Here is a 22,612-nt window from a genome sequence, read left to right as displayed (position 1 = left end):
TGAAATCCTGGAGCTCTCTCATTCTCCATAGACAGCTATGGATCAACCAAAAACATTGTCAAAACATTGAGTTGTTCGACAGTAATCATGCAAAGCTCCATGGAAACTTTTGTGTGGCAAAGAAAACTGTAAAAACTACTTTGTTCACCTTTGTCTTGGTTGGGTGTGTGTTTACTACGAGTAATAGGATGCTTTTTTGTGTGTTAAGTTGCTGACTCTAATGGTACAATGGTACATTATAGACAATTGCATTATCTATAGTAAAACCAACCTAAACTGTTGCTGAAAAGAAGATAAAAGCAGACAAAGTCATTTTTACTGTTTTTGGTGCACAAAAGTGTTCTTGTAGCTTCGTGTAATTACAATAGAACCACTGTAGTAATCTATAATGTTTTGACAGTGTTGTTGGGTTTTTTCTATATTTGTCTCCATCCATTGTTGTCTATGGAGGATGAGAGAGCTCCAGGATTTCATCTAAAATGTTTCAATTAGCATTTCTGAAGATGAACTGACCTCTCAGTTTATGGAAACAACATGATAGTGAGTAATTAATAACAGATTTTGATTTTTTGGGTGAACTAACCTTTTAATAAAAGCCTAAATGACATGAGTTGATCACATTGTGATGGAGAAGACTAATCAGCCTGATTCATATTTAGCTATCGTCCTAATTTTGTATTTCGGTAGACATCTGAGAGACAAAAATCTCACAGATATGTCACAAATATATTAGTTTGTTGACTTCTTCTAAGTGTACTTGAACATAATATGATGAAAAGATGCAATTTAGGCTTTTATTAAATGTTTAGTTCACGCAAAAATGAAAATTCTGTTAATAATTTCTCACCCTCATGTTGATCCAAATCCCAGAAATCTTCATTCATCTTCAGACACAAATTAAGATATTTAGATGAAGTCCTGGAGCTCTGTCATCCTCTATAGACAGCAAGGGTCCATGAAAAACATTGTCAAAACAGTCCATGTGACTTCAGTGGTTCAGCTATAATAATGTGAAGCTCTAACAACACTTTTGTGTGGGAAAAACTACTTTGTTTACCTTTTTCTTTAGTGTCAGATTAGAGTGTGCATTTACCACAGGTAATATGCATTTGCGTGTTGTGCAACAGTAGTAATACATAGTAAAACCACACCCTGAACTGTTGTGAGAAGAAGACAAAAGCAAACAAAGTCATTTTTTGTTGTTTTTGGTGCACAAAAGTGTTCTTGGAGCTTCGGATGATGACAGCTGAAGTCACATGAACTGTTTTGACATTGTTTTTGAATCCTTTTCTATGCTGCACTTTGAACGTCTTGATCCATTGCTGTCTATGGAGGACGAGAGAGCTCCAGGATTTCATCTAAAATGTCTTAACTTGCATTCTGAAGATGAACAAGAGTCTCAGTGAATGGAACCAACATGACAGTGAGTAATTAATAACAGATTTTAATCTTTTGGGTGAACTAACTCTTTTATAAAAGCTTAAATGGCATGAGTTGATCATATTGTGGTGGGGAAGACTCCTGATTCATATTTAGCTATCGTCCTACTGTAATTTGTATTCCAGCGGAGAGACAAAAATCTCACAGATATGTTACAAATATCTTAGTTTGTTGGATTATTGTAAATGTAGTTGATCATAATATAACGAAAATAGGTAATTTAGGCTATTATTAAGGGTCAATTCACCCAAATATGGAAATTCTGTTAATTTCTCACCTTCGTGTTGTTCCAAATCCCAGAAATTTTCATTCATCTTCAGACACAAATTAAGATATTTAGATGAAATCCTGGAGCTCTCTCATCCTCTATAGACAGCAAGGGTCATAATTAGTTTCATATTTATCTATCGTCTAAATTTGTATTTCAACAGATTTCCAATGTAGAGACAAAAATCTCACAGATTTATTACAAATACATTTGTTTTCAGAAGATTTGTTTTGTCATAATTTGTTATGAATATGGAAAGATTTAAGGGTAGGTAAATTAAAGAAATGCTAAAAATCTTCGCTTTTGGGTGACATAACCCTTTAGCACCAGGTAGCCCGCGAGGATCACATGTGTTGCCCGCAGACCTGTTCTAAAAATAGCTCACCATAGCGCCACTTACAAGTAAGCTTCATCTAATGTAGAAGTAATCATTTAAAATGTAAATATTTGCAGAGATATATAAAAATAAAGTGTTGCACACTGATACATTAAATACAGGGTATTTCCTACCCTGTTAAATCATTGTTGATAACTTTTGTGAGAATCATTACCATGATCAGTATCTTCACATGGATGAATATCATTAATTATTACCAAAAACAAATTATAATTAAAAGTAAATTGAGCAAATTTGTTATTTGAGAAGTGTTCATCAAACTGGTAGCCCTCCACATTAATCGGTACCCAAGAAGTAGCTCTCAGTTTCATAAAGGTTGGTGACCCCTGCTTTAACACAACAGAGGCTCAATCATAACAGGCATAAACGAATCCTTTACTCTGTTTGAATATATTTGAATGCATCCATAAATGTCCTGCTTTTTCCCTCCATCCAGTTCCTCACGTTCTGAAGACCTGTGCAGAGTTCATCGAGAAACATGGGATTGTGGACGGAATCTACAGACTCTCAGGAATCACATCTAACATCCAGAAACTCAGGTCGGACAGTTTTGTTTGAAACCCTACATGCATACACTCAGTATTGGGTGTAATTAGTAACTACTGTAAATAAATGACTTGAAATTTAGAATAAATGAATTACTGTTTATTTCCGGGAAATTTAATTATAGTTGCTTATAATGCATTTGCCTTAAATACTGTAAGTACATTCAACAGTTGATTTGTATTAATCAATTCAGAGAGGTAGAAATATACAAATATATTTAGCATAACAATTGTAATTTTGAACTAAAGCTTATATTCATCAAGATAATTTCACGTGCTTTAGAAAAGTAGCAGAGCCTTTTTATTATCTGGATATTCTGCATAATAATTAGATCAAATAAAGTACATCATCCATGCTTAAGAAACAATGAGTTGAGAAAGATTCATTCACTCATTCATTTTCTTTTCGGCTTAGTTCCTTTATTTAACTGGGGTCTCCACAGTGGAATGAACCGGCAACTTATCCAGCACATGTTTTACACAGCGGATACAGCTGCAACCCATCACTGGGGAACACCTATACTCTCATTCACACACATACACTAGGGACAGTTTTAGCATATCCGATTCACCTATACCGCATGTCTTTGGACTTGTGGGGGCAACCGGGGCATCCCGGAGGAAACCCATGCGAACTTGGGAGAACATGCAAACATGCAAGATTCGGAGCACTGAGAAATGGGGGTCAAATGCACCTGGGCATGGTTTGGATAGCCTAGTTTGAGTACACTCTCAGAATTGCATAATGTTTCGAGGTTGTCCTGTGGTGGGGTCCTGGTATTGAAGGCTTCAGGTGATGGCTGAAGAGATGAGTTTTAACCCAACTTACCCAACACTGCACGCATACAATACTTTAGTATGCTGGAAATGTTTATGCTACTTGACTTAAGGCATTTTTACCATCATTTTCTTTGTAGTAAACATGTGTTCCTCTCTGTGTGTGTATATTCAGACAGGAGTTTAGCTCTGAACTCTGTCCTGACCTCACTAAAGAAGTGTATCTTCAGGATATCCACTGCGTGGGCTCTTTATGTAAGCTGTACTTCAGAGAGCTGCCCAACCCGCTTCTCACTTATGAACTCTACAGCAAATTTACAGTAAGTTGTGTGAGTGGGGAAAAGGAGTGGGCTGGAATAGAATAGAATAGAATAGAATAGAATAGAATAGAATAGAAAACACTCCAAAAATTATTTTTGCTTCTTGTTCAAACAACTTTTTTAAAATAAGCTAAAACATCACAAATCATAAGATGTTTGTTATGACAACTTAATTATGTTGGGCTCTATTTTGACAGTCCATGCGCAGAGGGTTGAGTTTATTTTCTTAATGAGTTATAGGCGTGTTTTGAGAAAAAACCAATTAAAGCCTCATCTCCCATCCCTTTAAGAGCCAGCTGTGTCGCGCCATAAGCGCATTTTGACGTAAAGTAAGTTCACTTTCGCTTTTGCTCTCGTGGATAGGGAAAGCTTTACGCACAGGCATCAATTAGCCTATAAATAATTTCGTTTGTTAAGCGCAAAGATTTGGTTAAAAACTATTTTTAAATTCAGTTCTGATTTCTAGCAAACGAATAAATGAACAATAATAACCAAGTGTGGTCAAAATACTGAGTTATTTCCAAATACACCTGCCATGCCCCATATGGTCTAAAATTTGACAGGTGGAAAAAATCTAAAAATCTAAGCTTGTTTTTAATAAAACAAATATAAATATGGATATAATAAATAATACAGCTAATAATAATAACATTATACAAAAGCAAATTGAATGAACTGAAAAAGCCTCCCGAGATGAAGAAAGTAAGGCAGTGGTTTTTAAATCTTCATGTAGGTATATATATATATATCCTTAAGATATTATAAACTTTTCATATGTAAAGATATTTGCGTATTGCTCTGCATCTTGTGTGTAGTGTGTAAGCCAGGCGCACTTTGCGCCAGACAATAGACCGACTTTGTTCTGGTCTAAAGAACAGACTATTTCCAGTTTTTTCAAAATAGCAATGCGCCAAAACACGCCTGCTTTTTTAGACCAGAACGCCTATGGGCGCACATTTGAGCGCAAATGCATTTGCTATTTAAACAATGTGGCGCAACACCTCAAACTGACCCTTGCGCCGAGCTAAAAGTACCAAAAGAGTATTGCGCCGCGCCTTGCACCACATTGCGCCAGATGTTTAATAGGGCCCGTTATGTTCAATCCACTTAATTTTGTAAAAATGATTAGGTTGACTCAATCGGTTTGTGTTGGGATAACATTAAGGATTTGTGTGGAACCCAGCATTTTTTACAGTATACATTAGAATAGAATAGAATAGAATAGAATAGAATAGAATAGAATAGAATAGAATAGAATAGAATAGAATAGAATAGAATAGAATAACAAGTCTGAATCAGGTTAAGAGGTTTTGTTTTTAAAGTGTTTGAATGTCATTGTCTTAAATAGCAAATGTAACTACAAGTTAAACAATTAAACATTAAACAAGCAAACTTTCAATCATGTAAACGAGGGAAAACAAACAGTTTGTAAACGAGGTGTACAAACAGTAGGATATAAATTGAGATTACATTGCAAAAAATGCTTTTTTTTTTTACTTATATTTTTTTTTCTTTTTTCTAGTCCAAATTTTTTACCAAATTAATTTTGTGTCCATCTATAAGTATTTAGGCTTTCTACACAATCAGGAGCTTTCTTTCAAAGAACACGTAGTAAATTTGGTTCGAAAATTGAGAGTTAAGCTTGAATTTTACCATCGAAATGCATCCTGCTTTTCTCTTGAAGCTCGCAAACATTTGGTGTCTGCAACATTTTCACCATTGATTGGCTATGGGAATGTTTTATATATGAATGCCTCAACCAAATGTCTTCAGCCTTTAAACTCCGTCTATCACAGCGCTCTAAGGTTTGTTACAGGCTATCAGAGACTTACTCACCACTGTGAACTGTACTGTACGCCAAAAGCCTTCTCTGTATGTAAGAAGGTACCCCCACTGGATGACTCTGGTCTACAGTCTTCTGGGACTGGTGCCTTCATACCTAAGTTCCCTTCTTCATAAGTCAAACAGCCAGTATGCCCTACGTTAAAGCAAATCTTATCAGTTCCCCGGGTTCGAACTGAAATAGGGAAGTGAGCCTTTAGTTATGCTAGGCAGCCACCTTGGTCGCGTCTATGGACTCGCCGGCCCTGAACACACGTCGGCCACAACAGGAAATAAAAAAAACTGCAGCTGCGGTATTTGCGTTATTTTTTTAAGGCGTTAAATATTCAAATTAATCACGTGCGTTAACGCGCTAATTTTGACAGCCCTAATATTTACTGATCGTAAATCTCCCAGATTTATTACAAATATCTTTGTTTTCAGAAGATAAAATAATTTGATATGAATATGGAAAGATTTAAGGGTTGGTAAATTAAAGAAATGCTAAAAATCTTCGCTTAAAAAAAATTAGCTGCTTGTATCTTATCTTAAATGCTTTCGCTGTTAAAGTCACCTTTGTTTCTATGCTGATTGTCAAAGCAGATAAACATGCTAAATAGTTTTTTGCTAACAGCAGAATTATTAATTAAATCAACAACATTATTATGAACAGTGTGATGTTTCATAAGTGTGAGACAAGTTCGATAAAGCATTACGTTTTTCAGACAAAGGGATAGATCTCTCAAAAATGAACGTTTTTTCATCACATACTTAACATTTAGCTTTTAGTTTTGCTTTTTCTATACTGTCTACGGCAGATACATGTCTGATCTATAAACAGTAGTATCTGGATGCAGCCTTTATGATGCAAGCTGAGACTGCATCACTCAGCGATGCAATGTCAGACACAATGCACTCAAATGGAGCTAGTGACATCACTGTGACGGGTAGGGTTAGGGGTGGGGTTAGGTGAACCCATTACAAAGCATTGGATGCAGCCCAGATTGCACTGCACCAGGTCTGCAGCCAGACACCTCTCTCTATAAACAGTAGAAAACACTGTTTTCCAGCATGCAGCTTTCATTGTTAATAAATGTCTGTGTTTGTGCAAAGCATGCAGTGTCAGTTAAAGAGGAGCAGGAGCAGCTGCGAAACATCAGGAGTGCCATAAAAGAGCTTCCCGAGTCACACTTCAGGTACAGTCCACCTTTTTTTGTCCCAAGATGGTTAAATATGATATAATAAAATTAAATAAAATACCAAAGAAAGGGTTGGGTGTTGGAAACTGAGATGTGTGTGTCATGCGAAAGCTGAACAAATAGGATTATACAATAGTTAACTGAGATACAATATTTAAAATTCTGGAATATGGGGACGCATTGATATGGTTATTTTTGATCGATACTGACGGCCAATATCATTCATTCATTTTCTTTTCGGCTTAGTCCCTTTATTTATCAGGGGTCATCGCCACAGCGGAATGAACCACCAACTTATCCGTATGTTTAGTTATGCGAATGCCCTTCTAGCTGCAACCCATCAGTGGGAAACACCCATACACTCCCATTCACACACATACACTACGGGCAATTTAGCTTATTTAATTCACCCATTGCACATGTGTTTGGACTGTGGGGGAAACTGGAGCACCCGAAGGCACCAACACGGCCAACTGACTCAGCTGAGGCTTGAACCAGCAACCTTCTTGCTGTGAGGCAACAACACTACTCACTGCGCTACCCCAAATCAGTAAAGTTGACCCATACCTGTAAACTTCACCTGTGCAACATGCTGTAAAACTGGTTTTGTGGTCCGGGGTCACATAAGTGGCTTCTTTATTTACTCTTGTGTTGTTCAAGCATACTATATGTAATTTCTTTCCAATTTGACAGAATACCCTAACAGTGAATATTTCATTTGTTATTGACTGACATTGGCCTGATCTCTCAGTAAAAGTCTCCTTCATGAACCATTCACTCTTGTGAATCAACATGAACGCTTTCCCATGAATCATTTGACCTGTAGTTCACAAAAACATCATTACAGTACAATCGCTTTTCTTGCTGCTTATTTCCATTGTGCTGTGGAGGATTAAACTACAGCGGCACAACATTTTCCAAAAAACTTTGTAACTTTTGGTGGCACGGTGGCTCAGGGGTTAGCACTGTCGTCTTGCAGCAAGAAGGTCGCTGGTTCAAGTCCCAGCTGGGTCAGTTGGCATTTCTGTGTGGACTTTGCATGTTCTCCCCGTGTTGGCGTGGGTTTCCTCTAGGTCAGTGGTTCTCAAACTATGGTACGCAGGCTTCCTTCTAGTGGTACGCGGAGGAATGAAATATGTCATGTACATGCTACACACATTTCAAAATTTATCAAAAATGATGTATAGAATATGCCAATATGACAAATAGCCTATATTTCTGAGGTAATCTGCCATGTTTTTTTTTTTACTGTGCAGAGTTGTAGCTGCTTTACTGGGCCTACTACGCTACTCTAGTTCAATACTGCTCATTTTGGTGGTACTTGGAGAGACCATTTTTTTCCTGAGGTGGCACTTGATGAAAAAAGTTTGAGAACCACTGCTCTAGGTGTTCTGGTTTCCTCCACGGTCCAAAAAAAATGCGCTATAGGGGAATCGAATAAACTAAATTGTGCGTAGTGTATGTCCTGGTCCACCAGGTTGAGAGTTGAGCATTAGGATAACAAGCCACCTCATAAAAACTAGATGTTACCAAACACTAATAAGGTGCGGCTAAATATCAACCTTGATATAAATGGCCCTGGGAGTGAGTTAGTGAGTAAGTAAGTCAAATCATTAAACAACAGTGGTTTGTTCTTTAGTCAATCAAATAAATAATTTCTTAAGAGCAGTGTTTCTCAACTGGTGGGCCGCGAAAAACATTTTTAGTGGGTTGCAGAGTGTTTGGTTAAAAAAAAAACAACAAAAGTAAAATTTTTTACTTATTTTGCTTATACCAGACTTTTATTTTGAAATGCATGCGCGACAACCCTACTGTTTGACATAAGAAATTTCATTTAATTATTGCAACAAATATGTTGAAGTGCAAGTACGACCCTGAATATGTAAAGTATATATATATATATATATATATATATATATATATATATATATATATATATATATATATATATATATATATATATATGTATATATATATATATATATATATGTATATATATATATATATATATATATATATATATATATATATATATATATGTATATATGTATATATATATATATATATATATATATATATATATATATATTGACAACAAAAAAGACTTAAAGCCTCAGTGTCATGTGTAGTGAGGTGCTCTCATAAGAGAGCATGAAACCTTCTAAATTAAAGCAACATTTAGAAACTAGAAAACGTGTTTTATTAACAGTTTATTATCAACAGTATTTGTCGTTTTTACTCTGTAATATTTCTATAATTTGATCCATTTTGGTAAACGACAGCAATACAATAGTGTTTATTTGTAAGTCTTGGTGAATTTCTTATGATCTGTCATTACTTGTTTATGTTAACAAATAAATACAAATTAAGTAGAATTCCTAAAATTGTATTATAGTTCCTAAAAATTTAGGTCGCGCTTGATGAGCATGTAAAAATGTGGGTCCCCAGTTGAGAACTTCTGCTTTAGATGACTAATAATACTGTACCCGTAACTGTTATTCATTTTTAATTCATAATATTTTTTTTTTGTTGTTAGACCAAATTAACAGAAATAGGACATTAAATAAGGCACACAACACTATAGGAAATGCTGTGTCTTTGCTCTGTTAAACTCACTTGGATTTTTATAATGAAAATTTCACAGGAGGACTAATATTTTGTATTCAGCTGTACATAAATGTCAATGTCTTTATGTTTTTTCCCCCCTCAGAACGCTGGAATACCTCACTAAACATTTGGCGTATTTAGCCACCCTCAGCCACCAAACCAACATGCATGCTCGCAATCTTGCCCTGGTGTGGGCTCCTAATCTACTTCGGTGAGCTTTATATTTTTTGTCTACACACATTTTCCATTGTCTACTTTAAACTGTTCCTATTGATCATCTTCTATAACAGCGCCACATATAAAAGAGAGAATTCATTCCCCCAAAAATTGAAACTTCTTCTCCTTTTACTCTCATTTAAGTGGTTCTGAACGTTTATGAATGTCTTTCCTCTGTTGAACACAAAACAAGACAGTTGGAAACTGGTAACTATTGACTTCAATAGTATTTGACTTTCCTGCCATGGATGTAAATGGTTACCGGTTTTCAACATTCATTTGCTTTTCGGCTTAGTCCCTTTATTAATCTGGGGTCGCTACAGTGGAATGTACCGCCAACTTATCCAGCACATACTCATCAGATGCCATTCCAGCAGCCGTTAGCTGTGTCCATCCAAAGATGTGATTTAAATTTATGCGCAAAACTAGAATATCGCATAAAACATTCGCAAATAAAGCAGCATCTCCATCCAGTGAGTCAAAGAGAAGAAAAATCGTCACTTCCTTATTAACTGCAGCCAAATATCAAAAAGAAAACAAAATTTTGGTGCGGTAGGAGAAGCTGCATGAATCTTCTTCCTATATAATAAATTACTTTAGACGAAAAGACACGCAATTAATGCCTACGATAGTTCTGTGAGGTTATAATAATAATAATAGACTGACCAGGTAAATCTGAATTTGGCAACACTGCTGTTTTTCGCACCTATTTTTATCATAACAAACTCACATGAATTTGTTCATGCGCATGCAAGAATTTATGCAGTAAAAGTGTTTCCATCTTAGTTTATGCGCATTTTTACTTATCGCATAAACAGTTTATCCTACTCAGTCATGCGCATATGGTTTTAATGCTTATTTTAAAAATGTATGCGCATTTTGGTGTATCCATAAGACATGTTTTATGCCATAATTCAAAATGCACATAAAAACAGGTGAATGGAACCATAGCTAGTGACATCCATAGTACTGTACACTCTCAGGCCGTACTCACACTATGTACAGTTGCCTCGAACCGGGCCAAAGCACGCTTGTCCCCCCTCCCGTCTCCCCCGACGGCCCGCACTCACACCACAATCGGGCCTGGACACGTTTACATCATCGATGCTGCGCTGTTCAGTGAGAAGCGCTCTCACTCAGCAGCACAGTGGAGATTTCTCTAGTTATATCGTTTCAGTCGGTTTGATATGCAGTGACATGCAGTCAAATATTTCGCCAAACAGTCCTTAGGGATGTGGTGACACACAGTCAGATATTTCGCCGAACAGATCCGCCCCTTTTGGTGCTCATAAACAATCATAAAGCCCTCGTGCTGCAGGAATGAGGTCTGCTGAAGGCGCGCAGCTGTCGTGCAGTGAGGGGTTTGCATCTTTAATAAACTATGGCAGTTTGCGTTCACTGAACAGTAAGAATAATTAATAAACACATATGAAACAGCCCCTTAAAAGTCACGTCAAGCTTTCAGTGAACCGCGCTCAGGCACACCTCTTCCAACTAGGCCAGGGTCGGCCAAGTGAACCATGCTTGAGCCCAATTCAGTCACTCACACTTCTCAAATGATCCGGGAAACGGGCCTGGGCACGGTTCGGATAGCATAGTGTGAGTAGGCCCTCAGAAATAAAGGAATGGGAGCTGTCACTGGTGCAGTACCTTTTCAAAAGATACATATTTGTACCTATAGAGTGCACGGTAGTACCTTAAGGTACATATTAGTACCCAAATTAAAAATGTACCTAATTAAAATGTACCTTTAAGGTACCAATATGGACCCTTCATGTAAAAATTTTCATCTTTTTTGGAGAGATCTCTTTAAGGCTTTTCCATTGTTGCCAGTTTGCCCGGTAGCTCGCCATGTAGGTTGGAGACACAGAGCAGAGTTAACCGCGATGATAGGGTTAGAGTCCTGTGAAGAACTGTTCCAGAAAGCGGTTAAGACAAAAACAAAAGCTAACAAAATAAAATAAAATAAAATAAACAAGTAAATAACAGGGTGGGAGTATGGTAAAATCTGAAAACATGGTAAAAATCAGGCGAGGGCTTTTCTTTTTCTGGATTGCTTTTTCTGGATTTTTGGATTGCAGTTTGGATTGCAGTTTTTTTAAAACTGTCGTTTGGTTTTAGGGAAGGGAGTGGGCAGATCAATTAGTGCTTTTAAAAACACTATTGGTTGGGTTTAGGGAAGGGAAAGGGTGGAGGGGATTGGTCAGTCTGTCAGTCGACAGCGGCCTCTGGTGGATTTAACAGCAGGCATGAATAGCACTCGCGAGAGAAATTTGAGATCTGAAAAAGCGTACCCAGCGGCCTCTGGTGGATTCGTGAAAACAAAAACTGCAAATAAATATAGCTCTTGGGATGTAGTTGTCGCTCTTCAGAAATATATATAGGAGTACATATTCAGCATGAGCCTGGGTTGAATTATTTTGTATTTATTATCTTAATTGTTATAATCTACTACCATGAACATGCTTTTCTAGCTTCTCTTTTGTCTTTTGCTGTAGTTCCAAGGAGGTGGAGGTGCCCTCTTGCAATGGAGATATCGCATTTCTAGAAGTTCGGGTCCAGCAGTCGGTTGTGGAGTTCATCCTCAATCACACCGAGCAGATCTTCAACCTGGAGTTTCAGCCTTCAAAGGCCAGAGACGGTACAGCTAGCATTCCATTAGCTATGAGTAGGCCCACTCGGAATCTGCACGTGCAGAAGTCTGCAGATTTTTAGCCCATCATTGAGTCTGTTTATTTACTTGTGTAAATGTGTGTAAATTTATATTTTTTCCGTTTTTAAATTAATTACAGTAATATTATCGACTGATATGAAAATGTTCATATGATTTATTTATTTATGTTCTGTCCTTTAGTAGATATATTAGATGAGAGAGTTGCTTTGATTATCAAATAAAACTGATCTATTTGATAATCAATAGATTATCAAATAGATAATTCTATCTATTCATTGTAAACATCTATCTACTTCAAACATCTATCTATTTTATTGAAAACATAGTTACAAGTTAAACATAATACCAATTAAAAATATTTTATATATTATTTCATATATTAAGTTTTAGTTATGATACTCCTAAAATCTTTCCACATAAATCCGGAGAGTTTTTATTTGACAAATTTCTGTTCATAGCTAGGGCCACACAGATTCTGCAGATGTGTTTTGCTGTTTCTGCACAGAATCTTGTAAAAAAAAAAGAAAAAAAAAGAAAAAAAGCATTTATCTTGTATTTAAGGTTCACGATGCAAATCTAATTAGATATTTTAATAAAATCTGGTATGAAATCAGTCTTTTGTTTAATATATCCTCTTATAGAGAGAAAGTATTACTATTCTAACTGTATTGTAAACAGATTGAATAAACATTTGTATATTATTCCATAACATTACTGAAAATAATTTAAAAACTGAATAAATATATATTTATATACATTTCCATAAGTAAACAACAAGGTTATATTAGTTAGTGTTTGTTAATGCATTAGTTAACATGAATTAATAATAATTAACAGCTGTTTTTTAGAAGAATTATGTGAAAAAAAAATTATATCTGTCAATGTGTGTTGTGAAAATTTTGTTGTTGTTGTTATTAATATTATTATTATTAATATAGTTTATTATTAATATTGTTAATATTATTTTTGTTATTATATTTATTATTATTGTTATTATAATAATGATTAATATTATTAAAATACTTTTATTATTATTAATATTATTATTATTATTATTATTATTATTATTATTATTATTATTATTATATTTTTTGTTATTATTATTAATAATAACAAAAACTATAATAATAATAATAATAAAATAATACAACTATATTGATAATAATAATATTAATAAACTATAATAATAATAATAATAATAGTAATAACAAAATAATAATAATAATAATAATCTATTCTATAATAATAATAATAATAATAATATGATAATAATCATTTATTATTATTTTTATTATTATACTTATTATTATTATTATTTTGTTATTACTATTATTATTATTGTTAATGTTATAGTTTATTATTATTATCATTATATTTTTATTATTAGTTTTATTATTATTATTATAATTGTTATTATTATGATTATTATTATTATTATTATTGTTGTTGTTGTTATTATTATTGTTGTTGTTGTTGTTGTTGTTGTTATTTAAGGCCACATAATTTAAAGTGGGACCAAATTTAATATAAGACTAAATAAATATATATTTACAGATATTTACATAAAGAAATAAACAGATTGAATCTGCGGATTTCTGCGGGCGTAGATTTCATGTGGGCCTAGCTAAGAGTAACTGGAGCAATAAAGATGACAGATTTTTGTTAGCATAGTCACTAAAGAAGCATATTCTAAAGTAATGTTTAAATGAGAGTAGAAGCAGCATTGAGATGAGATTTTATTTGATATGTAAGCCATCTGGGTATTCTGTATCCACGCTGAATGAATTAAAACAGGATATACAGTAATTGGAAATTGCAGCTCATTTAGGTAATTAGCATACATTTGGGTTGAGTGCAGCCTATGCTCAGTGGAAAGCCATCCACAGTCTTCCACAGCTTGTGATAATTTGATCAGGGGACATGTGTTTGTTTTACCACAGCCTATTTAAGCTGCTCCATTATGCCCTGAATTTATACTCACTCACAGAAGAAATCTGCCTATGAGTGCGCTGATTAGAAATAAAGTATGTAATATTAGTGCGAATGCAATTACATTCTTGAGAACGCAACACGGCTACACAATCATTTTGCTTAAAAAGATAGTTCACCCGAAATTACAACTCTGCCATTATTTACTTATCTATTATTGGTGTGGAAAATTTTTTCTTGTTCTGTTAAACACAAAACAAAATATTTTGAAGCATGTTGAAACCGGTGATGAGATTTTCCTATGGATGTCAGCGGACACATTTTTCAACTAATACAAAATTAGATTTGAAACAATTAAAGTTAAATATATATATATATATATATATATATATATATATATATATATATATATATATATATATATATATATATATATATATATATATATATATATATATATATATGTATATGTATATATATATATATATATATATATATATATATATATATATATATATATATATATATTTTTTTTTTTATTATTATTATTATTATTATTATTGTAGTTTTTTGTTATTATTATAGTTGTTATTATAGTTTATTATTATATTTGTTATTAATATTATTATAATTATTATTATTATTATAGTTTTATTATTATTATTAGTAGTAGTAGTAGTAGTAGTAGTAGTAGTATTGTAGTTATTATTATTATCATTATTATTATTATTATTAGAGTAATTATTATTATTATAGATTATTATTATTATTTTATTATTACTATTATAATTATTGTTATTATTATAGTTTATTATTATAGTTGTTATTATTAATATTATTATTATTAATATTGTATTTTTATTATTATTGTTATTATAGTTTATTATAATTCTTCTTATTATTATTATTATAGTTATTATTATGATTATTATTATAGTTATAATAATAATAATAATAATAATAATTACTCTAATAATAATAATGATAATGATAATAATAATAACTACAATACTACTACTACTACTAATAATAATAATAATAATAAAACTGTAATAATTATTATTATTATAGTTTTTTATTATTGTTATTATAGTTTATTATTATTATAGTTATTATTATTATTAATATTGTTGTTGTTGTTGTTTTATTATTATTGTTATTAAAGTTTATTATTATTATTATTATTATTATTATTATTATAGTTCTTATTATCAGTTGAAAATAAAGTTGTCCTTAAAACAATCTAAATTTAATAATATGTCGTACATTTCTTTGCATGTGCAATTTGTGATGACTGTTATGATAAAGTCAGGAAATGGGGATTTGGAGTGGGGTGTAAACACAATAGCATGAGGTCTGCAGCCAAAAATGTAACAGCAAAACAATAGGCATGTTGCATACAAAAAAAGCGTACCGCTAATGGCTGCACGCATGCAATTGTGTTTTTGTTGAAGTGCTAAAGGTGTATTATTCACTGCATATCATCTCAAGCCACTGTGTTTTGAAATTGTTGATTAGATACTGTATGATAAAAGCCAACACAGGCTTACCGTCCATAAACCGTCTGAGTACATACTGTATGATGAAAACCAACACAGGCTCAACGTCTACCATTTTTATGTCAAATAAATGACTATTGGCTAACAACTATTGTTTCTTTTCACACTAATGAGATTTACAGGGATATATTATCGACCTATAATAGATTATTTTGACAGTTATTGCACAAAACCAAATTAATACCACAGGACAACTTAATAGTGTCTATGATTTATTGTTGAATATGTTTGCCTGACTTGTCTATCTCCATATGGACACTTTTCTGCCGTGGTCAGTTTGCTCAGTAGCTCACCTTGTACGGTGTTGTTTTTGTGCTGCAGAGTGCTCAGCTTTGAGTCCAGTGAAGCATTGCTGTATAAATGGTTAAAAGCAATGCAAAATCAAGGTAGTTCACAGTGCACTTTTCCCTTTATGTTTGCTTTTGGAACACAATAGGTTGGGTTAAGGGAAGGGTTTAGCTCAGTGGTTCACTGTATAACAAGCCATGCATTTTTCATGGACGTACACAAGAACAAAGTGTGTTTGAAAACATACTTAAAGTAATTTTAGATTTTCACAAATATAAACAGCGCCCTCTAGGCAGATTTGTGATCTAAAACGTGCAACGAAACATGCCCAGAGGAAGGTAGTTTACATTTTACAAACATACAGGCAGAGGCATGTATTTCCGATGTGCATGGTTGATGAAAATGGGATCATTATCATTAAATTATACTGTTAAAACCATTTTATTGAGCTAGGCATAGAACCAAGAGAGAACCTGATGTGTTTACACAAGATTGAGCTAATTTTAATGTTTACTGCTCATAATATGCTAATACTTCAGACAGTTTTTTTATGGATTTGTAGGCCATAACAAATTTGTCTTTCCAGCCAATGCGTTTTGAAAATGTTGAGTAGATACAGTATGATTAAAAACCATCACAGGCTCATTAGAAATGCATACCTCAGCCTACATTTTTGTAAAATCATAAAAACGTATGTTTTTATGCAGGTTTGAGTTGAAATTAATGCTACGATGCAATATGACACTAACGACTATTGTTTCTTTTCACACTAATGATATTTACAGGGACATAATATTGATGTATAAAGGATCTTTTTTTACAGTTATTGCACAAAACCAAATAAATTCCATAGAACAACTTAATGATATCTATGAATTAATCAATTTGCCTGACTTTGCATGGTCAGTTTGCTCAGTAGCTCACCTTGTATGGTGTTGTATTTGTGCTGCAGAGTGCTCAAGTTCAAGTCCAGTGAAGCATGCTTGCACAAAAAGTTAAAAGCAATGTAAAATCAAGGTTAAACTATGTGTTCACAGTGCACTTTTCCCTTACAGTTGCTTTTGAAACACTATTGGTTGGGTTTAGCGAAGAGTTTAGCTCGAAGGTTCACTGTATAACAAGCCCTGCAATTTTCATTGACATTCACAAGAATGATGTGTGTTTGAAACACATAACAAAACTTACCTAAAGTAACATATTATATAGACTTGCACAAATGTAAACAGCGCCCTCTAATGGATTTGTCATCTGAAACGTGCAACGAAACGCATCCTTAGGAACGTATTATAAATTTCACAAACATATATGCAAAGGCATGTATTTCCAATGAGCATGGTTGATGAAAATAGGATTATTATCATGAAATGACACTATTAAATACAATTTAAATGAGCTGGGCATCGAACCCAGAGAGAACCTTATGTGTTTATGCAGGATTGTGGTCTTTTTATTGTTTACTGCTCATGATATGCTAATGCTTCACACTGGTTTTTATGGTTTTGTAGGCCCTAGCATGGCCTGTGGGGAGAAGTACGCCACCTTGCCTGCCAGCACACAGTGTGGGCCCATGAAGCTCATGAGTCTGGAAGAAGCCCAGGCTCGATCTCTCAGTCCAAACCATCCAGTAATGAAAGAAAGACAAAGAGAAAACAGCCTTCCAGACACCAGCACTGCTGCAATGTATCACACAGTAATAGATCTCTCCGACAGCAGGTACAGTATCATATACAGTAGGGCTGCACAATATATCGCTTCAGCATTGATACCAATGTGCTATCAGCAAAAGTCACATCACTGGATCTGCAATGTCAAGTATGGTTAATAGTTGAACTATTCACGATTAGCTATTATTTCTGTTAAACATATTATGTGAGTTTAAAGCATTCCGGCACAATCAACAATAGCATTTGTTGCTTCAACAAAAACCAATTAAATTTTTATAGTGAAGGCTGCCAAGTGTCATTTTACATTAGATTGTTTTTTTATAATTGTGTCCAACCAATTAAGTCTTACCAGACGAATATTAAACTCATTTTTTTCTCATTTGTATGTTTTTTTTATTTTTGGCCCTAGAAATCTGGTTGAAAGTTAATTTAAATCATTTATTCACATGCATTTCACTCTAAAATGACCTCAAACACTCTGAAATTCTGAATTCTTCACAAAAGGAGTTATTCAATCCATCTGGTGAAATATATTTAATACCGCAATGTATATCACTGAATATATATATATATATATATATATATATATATATATATATATATATATATATATATATATATATATATATATATATATATATATATATATATATATATATATATATATATATATATATATATATGAGCAATATCACACAAGTAGCAGTGTGCTATGGCTGTATATCAGCACTGGTGGGAGGCGTGCATTGGCCCCACACGTTGATATTTGGTTGATTTTAGGTTGAATGTTGGACATTGACGTCGGCCTGACGTTGGGTTCTGACGTCAACCCAATTTTCATTTCCAAACAAAATGCAACATCCCTATGACGTTGGGGTTCAACATCAATCTGATGTCATGTTGACTTTCTGTGCCTGCTGGGTGTGCTCCCTGCAGCCCAAGACTGGTTACTCACTGAAGCTAAGCAGGGCTGAGCCTGGTCAATACTTGAATGGGAGACCACTTGGGAAAACTAGGTTGCTGTTGGAAGTGGTGTTAGAGAGGCCAGCAGGGGGCGCTCAAGCTGTGGTCTGTGTGAGTCCTAATGCCCCAGTAAAAGTGAAGGAGACACTACTCTGTCAGTGGGCGCCGTCTTTCGGATGTGACGTTAAACCGAGGTCCTGACTCGCTGTGGTCTTAAAAATCCCATGGCACTTCTCGTAAAAGAGTAGGGGTATAACCCCGGTGTCCTGGCCAAAGTCTCTCAATCGGCCCTTAAGATCATGGCCTCCCAATCATCCCCATCTACCGAATTGGCTACTACTCCAATAGCTGGTGTGTGGTGAGCGCACTGGCGCCGTTGTCCTGTGGCTGCCGTCGCATCGTCCAAGTGGATGCTGCACACTGGTGGTGGTGTGAAGAGACCACCCTCATGATTGTCAAGCGCTTTGGGTGTATGGCCATACACAATATGCACTATATAAATACACATTACCTTACATTGTGTTTTTCTCTTCAGTTGTTGTGTTGTAGATTTGCGGCTCTTGTTGGTGTCGTCGTCTTCTTTGGGTCTCAGTTTTGGCTCAGCTTTAGCTTTTATTGTGAATATTTTTTTATTTACAGACAACTGAAGCTCCTCACCAACACACTGATCAATCTTCTGCTGGTCATACTTTGTTTTCCATGTGAGGTTTTATTTCACAATTTTTGTATTTACTTTTTTATTATTCAAAGAGATACACAAATTGCACGTGTTTGTATATTGCAGGTGCAAAATACAAATCAAATACAAAAGGATAAAAAATAAATAAATAAACAAAGTTATATTAAAAAATATATAAATTTCCAAATTTTTGGACCTGTCAAACATCAGATCATTTTTTTTTTTACCTTTACTAACTTTAGGGGTGTACTAATTTTGCACATGACTATGTACTCATATTCTTCATTACTCATTTTTCCATTGCATTCTGAGACATTAATTAACCTTCTCCTGACGCAGAAGAAAGTTCTCAGGAAAATCAAAGAAGTGGAAGTCCATTTTCAGTCTCGGGCGATCTGTCATCGACTCTAAAGGGAAACTGAGTCGCAATGGGAGTGTGTTTATGAGAGCCCAAAATTCTTCAGGTAAGAAAGAAAGAAAAGACAGAGAAAGAAGAGTTTCAGTCATTAATCAAAATGCCAACAGAACATTTCAGGCCACCTACATCACGCAGCAGAGCAACAATAATTAGGTTTCTTCTATAGAATAGTGCAGAAATAAACCACAGTAAACTTCACTTTTTTAGTATGCATGTCATTTTAAAAAATAATCATCACAATGAACAAAGTTGTCTTTATATAAAGTAAATTAAATTAAACATTTACTTGTAAATTGTTTCGTTTTAATCAAGGTTGTACTTTCATATTTTACACAGTAAATGTATCAATTATAAGTTTCCTGTTGCTTGTTTATTTAATGGCAATGGCATTATTGGACATTATTAATAGTTTAAGATGTAACTTTTTAGTGACTTTTATTGACATTTTTAGTGTTTTGATTAAAAATAAAATTTGCAATATAATATATAAGAAATAGCATGCATGGAAATAAATCTGTAAAAAGAACTAGCAGTTCATTATTGAATCTTTATATCAATATATATGTCACTTTCTACATTAAAAGCAGAGATCAATTCATATATTGTAAATAAGATCATTTAGCTTTTGTGAATCTGTAAATTAAAGGAAAAAATACTAAGCTACATTAAGTAATATTAGGAATATATATTTTTTTAGAAAAAAACAATAAAGGTTATAAAAACTTTAAATCAGATTCAAAAATTAAAGTTTAGACTAAACCATGAGTATCTAATCTCAATATAAATATAGATATACATATATTGATAAATTAAGAACAAGATCAAATATGAAACGGTTTAATGTGTCTGCTTGTTTCTCTTCAACAGAAAAGACTGCTATCCGGCCATCCAAAAGCATGGACTCTCTCTGTTCTTTTCAAGCACCAGGTGGGGCTAGATCTCCATATCTTCATTTAGAGAGCGGTCATAGTGTGTTTTTGTTGTTTCTCTTAAAAAGAGTTTTGAAAGGTTTGCACTGTAAATAATTATAAATGTATAGTTAAAGGCCAATTATTAGCCCATTTGTGAAATATCAAATCTTTTAAATTATTTCCCAAGTGATGTTTAACAGAGTAACTAAACCTTCACAGTATTTCCTATTACTGTGTACAGTATATTTGTCTAGTGAAAGTCTCATTTATTTTGGCTTAAATAAAATAAATTTTTACATAAAAGGAATATTATAGATAGATATATACAGTTGAAGTCAGAATTATTAGCCCCCCTTTGAATTTTTTTCCCTTTATTAAATATTTCCCAAATGATGTTTAACAGAAAAGGGAAATTTTCACAGTATGTCTGATAACATTTTTTCTTCTGGAGTCTTTTTATTTTGGCTAGAATAAAAGCAGTTTAAATTTTTTTATAAACCATTTTAAGGTCATTATTTTTAGCCCCTTTAATGGATGGATGGATGGATGGATGTATGGAAGGACATAGATAGATAGATAGATAGATAGATAGATAGATAGATAGATAGATAGATAGATAGATAGATAGATAGATAGATAGATAGATAGATAGATAGATAGATGGATGGATGGATGGATGGATGGATGGATGGATGGATGGATGGATGGATGGATGGATGGATGGATGGATGGATGGATGGATGGATGGATGGATGGATGGATGGATGGATGGATGGATGGATATATGATATATGGATTCTGGCATCTGGCATGTTGTACATTAGTTTGTATTAATAATGTGTGTCATCCCTGTCAAATAAAGCTGAAATAAAATAAATGATAGCCACATTTGAATCTGCTCTCCATTAAACAGCACTTAGGAAACATTTGAAAAGATTTACAATTTTACAGGAGGGATAATCATTTTGCCTTCAACTGTATATATTCAATGTATATAAAGAGACTTATTAAAATAAGAGAGAATAATGAGGCGATGAGAAGGAAATAAACACTACATTAATTAAGATGTCAGAGTGTGGCACATGTCCTTTGGGCAATTTATATTTCACTGACGGTTTATGACTGGTTTTTGTTCTCAAAGAAGGCCTGCCTTTATCTATTTGCATGGTTTTCAGTGAATGTATTGATTCTGCTCTCATCAAACCTCACAGAAGAGCAATTAATCACATTAAGGGCACACTTTATTTTATTAGCAAATGTTCCTTCTTTTAATTAATCCAGTTGTTTGATGTGTTATATCATGCAAACATATTCACTTACAGTTGAAGTCAAAATCATTCACCCTCCTGTGAATTTTTTTTCTTTCAAATATTTCCCAAGTGATGTTTACCAGAGCAAGGAATTTTTCACAGTATTTCCTATAATAGTTTTTCTTCAAAAAATGTTTTATTTCAGCTAGAATAAAAGCAGTTTTTAATCTTTTAAAAACCATTTTAAGATCAGTATTATTAGCCCTTTTGAGCAATATCTTTTATTAATTTGCTGTAATATAATGGCTTGCCTAATGACCCTACCTTAGCCTAATTGAGCCTTTAAAAGTCACTTTAAGCTGAATACTATCTTGAAAAATATATAGTCAAATATTATGTACTGTCATCAGGGCAAAGATAAGAGAAATCAGTTATTAGAAATGAATTATTAAAATTATTAAGTGTAGAAAAGTGTTGGAAAAAGGCTTTAAAGGCTTCTCTCCGTTAAACAGAAATTGGGGGGGGGGAATATAGAGGGGGGCTATTAATTCTGACATCAACTGTATATGAGTGTGTGTGTGTGTGTGTGTGTGACTCGGGTGTGAAAAGACTTTTTGGACAGCTGTATGTTTGTGGATTTTGAGATATCTCTTTTTTTTTTTTATTACTTCCATTCAGATGAAGACA

General features: G+C 33.7%; 2 protein-coding genes across 3 annotated transcripts in view; both read left to right on the top strand.

The window, feature by feature from the left end:
- eif4e1b (eukaryotic translation initiation factor 4E family member 1B) overlaps positions 1–12,425 on the top strand; it is a 109,951-nt gene extending 97,526 nt beyond the window's left edge. Inside the window, exon 6 of the transcript XR_015489934.1 lies at positions 12,263–12,425. The gene's annotated coding sequence lies outside the window, so the exon portion shown is untranslated. The remainder of the gene's footprint in view (positions 1–12,262) is intronic.
- arhgap31 (Rho GTPase activating protein 31) overlaps positions 1–22,612 on the top strand; it is a 54,723-nt gene that overhangs the window by 17,378 nt on the left and 14,733 nt on the right. The window contains exons 2-10 of one of the 2 annotated variants that reach the window (XM_087254320.1): positions 2,542–2,644; positions 3,603–3,747; positions 6,682–6,764; positions 9,478–9,585; positions 12,089–12,231; positions 17,546–17,753; positions 19,689–19,810; positions 20,632–20,691; positions 22,604–22,612. The exon at positions 22,604–22,612 is cut by the window's right edge and continues 780 nt beyond it. In XM_087254320.1, coding sequence (XP_087110446.1) covers positions 2,542–2,644; positions 3,603–3,747; positions 6,682–6,764; positions 9,478–9,585; positions 12,089–12,231; positions 17,546–17,753; positions 19,689–19,810; positions 20,632–20,691; positions 22,604–22,612 — 981 coding nt within the window. Of the gene's footprint in view, positions 1–2,541; positions 2,645–3,602; positions 3,748–6,681; positions 6,765–9,477; positions 9,586–12,088; positions 12,232–17,545; positions 17,754–19,685; positions 19,811–20,631; positions 20,692–22,603 lie in introns of both variants that reach the window. The other variant, XM_087254319.1, reaches the window with a different exon arrangement.

The sequence above is a fragment of the Danio rerio genome, chromosome 5 (genome assembly GCF_052040795.2).
Source record: "Danio rerio strain M-AB ecotype USA chromosome 5, GRCz13ab, whole genome shotgun sequence".
Taxonomy (NCBI): Eukaryota; Metazoa; Chordata; class Actinopteri; order Cypriniformes; family Danionidae; genus Danio; species Danio rerio.
The sequence above is the reverse complement of the archived record's forward strand: the minus strand, read 5'-3'. Positions and strand labels throughout refer to the sequence as shown.